The sequence below is a fragment of the Dermochelys coriacea genome, chromosome 16 (genome assembly GCF_009764565.3).
Source record: "Dermochelys coriacea isolate rDerCor1 chromosome 16, rDerCor1.pri.v4, whole genome shotgun sequence".
Lineage (NCBI taxonomy): Eukaryota > Metazoa > Chordata > Testudines > Dermochelyidae > Dermochelys > Dermochelys coriacea.
The window spans coordinates 6,058,791-6,068,058 of record NC_050083.1 but is presented as its reverse complement, the minus strand read 5'-3'; the positions used below and the strand labels follow the sequence as shown (position 1 = coordinate 6,068,058).

Genomic DNA, 9,268 nt, shown 5'->3' with positions numbered 1-9,268 from the left:
GGGGTGGGTTTTGTGCAATGAGAAAGTTGGCAACTCTACCTGCCAGACGCTTTTGAAATCTTTTTATTTACTTATTATCATTAGTTCTTATTTTTGTATTATTTTCTCCGGAGTCTGGCTCTTGACTATACCTTGGCCAAGAAATGTGGACCTTGCCAACAAATAACCCATCACCCCTGGCATGGGTTCCGCTGAACTGCTCACAGCCTCTGCGCGCCACCTGTGCACCGTGCAAAATTCACAAGTGTCCCCCTAGCTCTTGCCACTAGAGGGTGATGGCTGTTGGGAAAAGACAGGAGGCTGCTTCTCCTTCTGCCTCTGGATTGCCTGTCCTCGGGATTTTAAGGATGAGCTTCCCGGGTGAGAAGGGCCCTTCCCAGCTCCCCTTCTGTCCAGGAGCCCAGAGCAAGGAGCTGCTGATCTCCCATGTCCAGGGGGCCCTGGGCTGCTGAAAGACATGATTGAAAGTGCCACTGCAAACCAAAAATGGGCCCCGTCCCTGGCTGTAAGTACTGTCTCAGGGAAGCAAACAGCTTCTACGGTCACCTTCTGAGCCAGGAACTGCAGGTAATTGAAAGAGAAGGCAGGAAAGTATCTGTACCTGCCTTCTCCTTCCCCCCTACCCCACTGCTGCCCCCTGTGTGCCTGAGCCCCAGATCCGCTCACTGCACCGACTCACTGTTATTGTCCTAGCCTGGGCAGAGAGATCACACTGGAAATGTAACAGGGATCAACTTGCCAGCTGGAGGGTGAGGGCCACTGGGAAAGGAGAGAGACTGAAAGGGGCAGAAGGAGAAATAAGGGCCGAGATATGAGCTCCCAGATCTAGCAACTGCCTCAGCATTGGGCCAGTTTGCTTTCCTTTTAACCAGAGGGGGGAACAAAAATCAAAGCCAGTTCCCTTCTTCTTCATAGTAAACACACTTCTGAGGGAATATGCTGCCCTGGGGAGCAATGTCACCGCAGTGGCTCGTTTTATTCTGTTGTTGTATGGCGTTTTGTTCATGGACGGTCAGTATTTAATATTTCTACAGACAGGATAAAATCCTGCCCCCATGACTTCAAGAATTTCCCCCTGATTTTTTTTTTTTTTCCCTGAAGCAGCTGGTTTGGCCACCATTCAGGAAGGCTGTCTGACCAGCTGCACCTTTGGTCTGACAAATCCCGGTTTTGCGTTCTTTGTGTCTGCCTCTTAGTAAGCTCTTTAACTTCACCTCTGTGTTTTGCATCAGGCTGAGGACATTGCCAGAACTTGATAAATAAAATAGGAGGGTAATCTCCCTGTCCTCAGAGCTTTCCGTGAGGACAGGAGTGTAGTGCTTGTGCAGTCACTCAGCTGTATAAAATTCCCATGTCCTCTCCACACCCGTCCTGTCCATGGTCACTCTGCAGATGTGGAGATGAACATAGGGCAGCTGGAACAATTTGTATAGTGGGGGTGCTGAGAGCGATTGAACCAAACTGTAAATCCTGTATACAGTGGAAACCACTTCAAGCCAGGGTGTGCAGCAGCACCCCCCACACCTCTAGTCCCAGCACCCATGAACAAGCAACAGGCAAAAATCAAGTACGAAGCCTAAGTCATCAGGTCCCCTTCAGTGGGAGGTCCCCAAATTTTCTACAAGGGAGCACAACGCATCTGCCAGCAGAGAGGCGATGTTCCTAAACGGTCTGGTTGCAGGGCATGCCACCTCACTGTGTAGCACTGCAGTCAGCTTGCCTCAGTGTCCCACACTTGGTTTGCCGGTTAAGAGAGGTGTAGCCAGGTGTTCTGAAATAATATTGCCACTCTTAGGAACATACAGTTCTTCTGGCCCTTCCAGCCTCAAGTCATTCATTCCCGCCTGGATGCAGGGTCTCCACAAACCTCCATCTAGGGGCCGTGCTTGACTCCTCAGCCACCCATTGCACTGGGTGTATTACAACAGGATCTCCCTAAAAGAGCTGTACCTGGGAATATGGTTGGCTGGCTCTGAGCTCCCACCACCCTCTTACAGTCTATTGCCCACCCACTAAGCACCCAGACCTACCCAAATATGAGCAGGGCTGTAGCCCTGCTGGAGCATCGCTCCAACACCTGAACTGCACTCCAACACCTCTGGTTTGTCATTTTCTGAGGAACCCCACGCTCCTGCCCAGCTCGGCAGGTGAAGCCCCCGCATCCGGCAGGGCCAGGAAGGGAGCAGGGAGGGTCCCACCTGCACACACACCATGTGATGTTGCGGCTGGCTGCTCCAGACCTGCAAGCAACAAGAGCCAACAGGGCAGGGCAGGGAGCTGGAGCCAGCCCCAGCCCCATGGGACAGGGGCTGCCTCTGCAGGGTGAGTGCAGGACAGGCTCACTCTCCAACCCCACTCCGTTGGGGCCTCCCCTCCACACCGGGCCGGGACAGAGACTGGACAGTGACATACACACTGGAGAGTGGGGCCTGATACCCCAATGGGAATGGCTTCCTCCCACCCACCCACAGGGGGTGGGGACTTGCTCTACCCATGCCCCTAGAGCGCCCTTCCCCACAGAGCTGGGAGCCTGGTCACTCCCCCCCTCACCCCCACTGATACAGAGCCACCCCCTGGAAGCAGAGCCCTCCCAGCGCTGACTCCTGCTCCCTGTGCAGGTGTCAGGGCAGCTCCCTCAGCCTCAAGGGAGACAAGCTGCATCTCACCCCACATTTCACTCCCAGAGCAGTGTGTGCATTGGGGGTAGATCATAGAATCATAGAATATCAGGGTTGGAAGGGACCTCAAGAGGTCATCTAGTCCAACCCCCTGCTCAAAGCAGGACCAATCCCCAACTAAATACTAGATACTGCTTTCAGCCAGTTTAATTTCTCTTGCTTCTTCCCTAACTCAGCCCAAAGGGGTCGGCTTAGACTCGGGCAGCTAGCCCATGTCACAATGTCATCTCGAATGAGCTAGCGTGAATCAGTCATTGCCTGCCCACTCACCTTTCCATTTCTAGCTATGCCACCAGCCTCCAAGAACATTTTCCCCTCTGTTGAGATGAGATATACCTGCCATCGGAAAGGAAGCATCATTTAAAAACCATGCACCATTTTTGTAACAAACACTCTGCAAATGTGTGATAAACCCTGATCTCACCCACTTCCTTTCCCCTGAGTAGGACTGCCCATTCCGAAATCAGCTGTGATCCCAGACAGAACAAGGGGAAGAGCTGTGGGTCCCAGATATGCAAGGCCATGAGGTGATTGTGAGCTGTGCCCACACAGGTGAGGAGTAAACTTGCACCAATCCCAAAACTCAATGAACGGAGAAGAATCGTAGAATTCCATCCAAGCTGTTGTAAGACCTCGCCATTCTGTCATCCTGCCTCCTTCACTGCAGTAACCATATCCTAGACATTCAGGGCTTCCCACCCGTCCAAACTGATATGAAACAGGGGTTCTTCTCCTTGCCCATCCTTTATCTATGGCTCAGGTGGGATTTTGAGGCACCATAAGTCCCCCTCCCAGAGAAAGGGTTTTGTGGAGTTTAGTTCTGGTGACTTTTAATATTCATGACAAGCCCCACTGCCCTTCCTGCTCTTGAGGTTCTCTTTGTCCCCAGTGCAGGGAGCAAATCATGGCTGGATTCCCTTTTCATTCCAGCAGGTGATGGGATGCCGAGAGAGAATGAGGAGCAGAAGCCCCTGCATGAAGCCCCTGAGATGGTGGAGTCTCCCGTGACTTTACCCACGAGATCCCAGAGCCCTGAGCGGGGAGGAGGCCGTGAGACTCGGTGCAGATCAGAAAGGCGGCGGAGGAACCCGCTGGCACAGAGCTGGGGTAAATCTGCTCAGGTGGGAGATGGCCTCGCCCACCAGGAGAGACCAAACACATGCGCGGACTGCGGAAAGAGCTTCAACAAGAGCTCGTCTCTGACTATCCATCAGCGAACCCACACAGGGGAGCGGCCCTATGCCTGCCCCGAGTGCGGGAAATGCTTCACTCAGAGCTCCACCTTCCTGCGGCACCAACGGATCCACACTGGCGAGCGGCCCTACGACTGCGCCGAGTGCGGAAAGAGCTTCCGGGTCAGCTCCCACCTGGTCCGACACCAGCGGATCCACACGGGGGAGCGGCCTTATGTGTGCGCTGAATGCGGGCGGAGCTTCAGCGTCAGCTCCCACCTGGTGCAGCACCAGCGGACACACACGGGCGAGCGGCCCTACCGCTGCGCGTGCGGGAAGAGCTTCAGCCTGAGCTCCCACCTCATGCAGCACTGGACCATCCACACGGGTGAGCGGCCCTACCAGTGCGCCCAGTGTGGGCGGAGCTTCTCCATGAGCTCCGCCCTCATCAGGCACCAGAGACTCCATGCAGCCGACGCTCCCTGCCAGTGCGCCCAGTGCGGGAAAAGCTTCAGCCGCGGCTCGGAGCTGAGCGAGCACCAGAAGATCCACACAGGGGAGCGGCAGCACGAGTGTGCCCAGTGCGGGAAGAGCTTCAGCGCAAGGTCCAATCTCCTCCAGCATCAGCGGACCCACGCAGGCGAGAGGCCCTACACCTGTGCCCACTGTGGGCGGAGCTTCAGCCGGAGCTCGAACCTTATTACACACCAGAGAATCCACACGGGCTAAGAGCCCAGCACATATGAAAGCCATGGGCCAACAGCTACAGGCCACATCCCATCCAAGACGCGGCCTGGCACGGAATCCAGGGCATCTCCTCCTTTTGGGGCATGTGGAGCTCTTTCCCACTCGTGTGCTGCTCTTGCAAAGCGGTGTGGTGAGGAGACAAAGAGGAGATGCTGTGGGAAGGGATAGTTTGGGGTTCGGGATACAAGGTGATGGGAAGCAGGAAAGGAGGCAGAAGTGGTTGTTGTTGCTGAGTCATGAGTGGTTTGAGTTGGGTGAGGGAACGGAGCAGGGTTCCCAGATAACTCTGGGCCTGTTTGAGTATCGTGAATTTGCATACTTACATTCTTTTTTTTTCCTTTTTATTAGTTGGCAAATCTTATTTTCATTTGGGTTGCCTGGGGAATCCTGAGCCGTGCATGTCTTGGTCTGGGGCAGGGAGTGAGCTGGTCAAAGAAGGGCGTTCTGAGATGCCCTCCAATTAAGGAAAGTTTGGAGTGTTAAAATCCAGCCAAGCTTCTTGGGACAAGTAAACACATCAGAGGCTTAATGCATGTGAAACCAGGTAATCTAAATGGCAGAGCTTGTTGAAAACCAACAAACTGATTTTGCGGGGGGGGGGGGGGGGGGAGTCAAAACTAACAACAGGGTAGCTGTATTGATCATTGTGTTCATTTTCATACCAAAATCATGAAAAGCCTCCATTCTTAATTTAAACGAAACTGCCACGAAATTTCTAGTCTGCTGCAACAGAGCATGGTGGAATCCAGAGACTTTGCTGTAAGATTTAGGTTCAGCTGCTACGGGGACTTGGATAGATGACATATCCATACAGGCATTTTCAACCAGAGTTTGGCTATATAGCGATGTCAAGTTAAAACGGCCAAAGTAAATAAAAACCCTCCCATTTCTCTCTTGGGTTCACTGCTGCACACAGTTAGTACCATGCAGACTGCGTACTAACCTACATAGTCCCACTGACTGCAGTGTGACTGCAGACATTAGTAGGTACTATGCTTGATAAGCATTGGCACGACTGGGCCCTTATCTGGTATGAGTTTCCCTTGTGCCTGTACAAAATGCGTGTTCTCCATCCGGTTTCATGTAAAAGTGTTTGCTCTGATTTCCAAAAGTTAATAATATGTTTGACCATCGAAAACGCAACGTCAATAAATTGTACATATAGTGGTGATATGTATCAAAGTGGGAGTGAAAGGTTGGGTGGTTCATATCCTGTGATTGTAGATGCTGCTCTGAAAATTGACTAAATTGGGACATTCCCATAACACAAATAAGGACATCTGTGAATTGTGCACCTTTTACCAATCAGGAACTGAACCAATTGTATGCAGCAAACTGAAGAAAAAGAAGCCCATGGCTCTGTGATGCTGCTGGCGTCTGGGCCTTCACTTTGGCCGCTAAAGAAAACAGCATGCTCTCTCCCCCAGGTTCTGCCGCACTTTGCCAAAGGAGTTACCAGAGCTTTCCTGAGCCTGCTCCAGGGCTGTTATAATAAAGCTGAGTTAATCTCCACACTGACCCTGTTTGGAACTAATTAGCGAGAAGGTAAAACAAGCCAGGAAACAGAATGGGATGGAAAGACACGTTAGAAAGGGGAAGCGGGCTTTAAAATATGTATGGACCTTCTGGCTAGACCCTACCGAGCAAACACAGAACTGAGAGTTTATCAGGTCAAGACTAGTTGGATGATGAAGAACCGAGGGGGTGGTTCTTTTAAGTTTGTTTCCATATTAAATAACAAGTATAAGGTGTCTCAGATTCTCTTTACAACTGTCTCCTCTTATTTGCTGCTTAACCATACCCAGGGCCCGGACACACTGGACCTAAAATGTGCACTCATACTAGTTAGTGATGGAAAAGATGCAGTGAGACTGGGTTTCAAAGGCAAGGACAATTATGCCATTAGCATATGCAAAATGTCTACACAGTGCCGTTTGCAATTGATACTAAAGCTGGTTGGAACATGGCTTTTCTTCCACAGAAAATTTTGAGGATTCACCAAAAACATCAAAAACAGAAATATTTCTGCCAAAAAAATGATATACAGTAGTTCAATTCTGAAATGCCACCGCGGTGCCTCCTGGGAGTTGTGGTTCACATGTTTCATACTCCCACTGTCTCTATTGGCTGGACTCACTGGTCAGACGACATTTCTCATGAGGCCTCACAATCTCCTGTCTTGGTGAGGGGAGCAGTGCATCATGACGGGCACCGCTGGGGATGTTCCATTTTTTTAATGAAAATTCAAGATTTTCCACTGAAAGCAGACACATTTTTCAAAAAAAATTGTTTTGTTGAAAACCCAGTTTTCTTCTGAAAAATGGCTTTGACTGAAAATTCTTAACCACCTCTAAGTGATGCTCTTGGGATAATCACAGCTTTGCGCTCGGTTAATTTAACAAACAATGTAGGCCATACTTACAGGATGGGGGACACTATCCTGGGAAGCAGTGACTCTGAAAAAGATTTGTGGCTCATGTTTGATAATCAACTAAACATGAGTTCCCAGTGTGAAGCTGTGGCCAAAAAAGCTAATGCAATCCTGGGATGTCTAAACAGGGGAATCTTGAGTCGCAGTAGAGAGGTTATTATACCTCTGTATTTGGCACTGGTGCGATTGCTGCTGGAATCCTGTGTTCAGTTCTGGTGCCCCCAATTCATGAAGGATGTTAATAAATTGGAGAGGGTTCAGACAAGAGCTACAAGAATGATTAAAGGAGTAGAAAACCTGCCTTATAGTGATAGACTCAAGGAGCTCAATCTATTTAGCTTAAAGAGAAGGTTGTGGGTTGACTTGATCACATTATGAGTACCTACATGGGGAACAAATATTTAATAAGGGGCTCTTCAATCTAGCAGAGAAAAGTGTAACATGATCCAATGACTCGAGATTGAAGCTGGACAAATTCAGATGGGAAGTTAAGCCTACATATTTGACAGTGAGCATTATTAACTATTGGGGCAATTTCTCAAGGGTTGTGGTGGATCCATCCATCACTGACCATTTTTAAATCAGCACTGGATGTTTTTCTAAAAGCTCTTCTTTAGGAATTAGTGTGGGGCAGTTCTCTGGCCTTAGTTATACAAGAAGTCAGAATAGTAAATAACAATGGTCCCTTCTGGCCTTGGAATCTATGACACCGTAACACTGAATTTTTGGGGTTTGTCAGACTTGGGATTGGAATAATCACAACATTCTTGTGATTTTTTTTTACCCTTATGTCACAAGGTCTATTCACTGCTCATGGCACCTCCTGCTGGCTGTCCTCTGTGTATTAGTACTCCCACTCCGGTGAGGTCTTCTCCTGTGCGGTCTTGCCCTGCTGCCCCTCTCGCTCCAGGGACTGCAGTCTCCTCTTCGTGACCTTGGCTCTTCATGGCCAGGTCACTAATGTCCTCCCCTTCTGGGGAATTCACCATCTTTCCAAACCCACTGGCTGGCTGGCACCTCCAACACCCTGTACCGCTTCCCAGCAGCTGGTAGGGGAAACCAGGCCTGCCCTCTACACTGGGTTCCAGCCCAGAGACCCTATAACAAACAGCCACAGTCCAATACAATCCTACCCTTTGCTGCTGTTTCCCTGGGCTTCTTCCTACGTATCTGGCTTTCCCCCAGGCAGGTTTGCCAGCTTCCCAACTCCCTCCACTCAGGGAGCGACTACAGCCTTTCCCATCTGTAGCCAGCCACCGGACATTATACAGGCCCCTCCTGTTCCTGCACAGGTGAGCGGGTTCAGAGCTCTGCCATTGCATTTTGACTAAATAGTTCCCTGTTTTCACCAGGAGAAAGAGGTGCTGCTGGCCTCCCTGGGCATAAAGGTTAGCGCTGTCGTGGGAGGGTACACTTGCTTTTCTGATAGATTTCAGAGTAGCAGCCATGTTAGTCTGTATTCGCAAAAAGAAAAGGAGTACTTGTGGCACCTTAGAGACTAACAAATTTATTTGAGCATAAGCTTTCGTGAGCTACAGCTCACTTCATGCATCCGATGAAGTGAGCTGTAGCTCACGAAAGCTTATGCTCAAATAAATTTGTTAGTCTCTAAGGTGCCATAAGTACTCGTTTCTTTTTGCTTTTCTGATGTTACTCCCACTGAGAGTCCTTGATTCAGCAAAACAGCAGAAGCCCTTGCTTAACTTTAAGCATGTTTATGTTCCACTGACATCAGTAAGCACTTGGTTAAAGCTAATCACATTCTCAAGTGCTCTGCTGAGCTGAGGCCAGACAGGGAGCATGGCAGCACAAGATAGGTGTGGCAAGGCAATGGTTACCTAGTGGTTGTATTACCTGAGGATTGTTCCCAGAGGACAGGTGCCACAAGGGAGGCACAAACAGAGCAACAAAGGAGGAACCAGGCAGATCAGCAAGGCGCGGAAGAGATATTTCCACTTGCTGGCCCCCATATGCAAATGCACATCCTAGGAGAAGATGACCTGCACTTGCCATCTGCTCCAGGCTAGAGGGACAGAGAGAAGACAAGTTTCAGAGTAGCAGCCATGTTAGTCTGTATTCGCAAAAAGAAAAGGAGTACTTGTGGCACCTTAGAGACTAACAAATCTATTTGAGCCTAAGCTTTCGTGAGCTACAGCTCACTTCATCGGATGCATTCGGTGGAAAATACAGTGGGGAGATTTATATACACAGAGAACATGAAACAATGGGTGTTATCATAC

General features: G+C 49.9%; 1 protein-coding gene across 3 annotated transcripts; it reads left to right on the top strand.

The window, feature by feature from the left end:
- Positions 1-314: 314 nt before the first annotated feature.
- On the top strand, positions 315-5,195 carry LOC119844247 (zinc finger protein 436-like). 3 transcript variants are annotated; one of them, XM_038374846.2, is made up of 3 exons: positions 315-567; positions 3,125-3,230; positions 3,609-5,195. In XM_038374846.2, the coding sequence occupies exons 2-3, from the start codon at positions 3,191-3,193 to the stop codon at positions 4,577-4,579; spliced, it is 1,011 nt and encodes a 336-aa protein (XP_038230774.1). In that variant the 5' UTR covers positions 315-567; positions 3,125-3,190; the 3' UTR covers positions 4,580-5,195. The 3 variants fall into 3 exon arrangements, with proteins under 3 accessions (XP_038230774.1, XP_038230775.1, XP_043354454.1); XM_038374847.2 differs by having other exon boundaries at positions 316-567; positions 3,612-5,195; XM_043498519.1 differs by lacking the exon at positions 315-567 and having other exon boundaries at positions 3,171-3,303.
- The last annotated feature ends 4,073 nt before the right edge of the window (positions 5,196-9,268 follow it).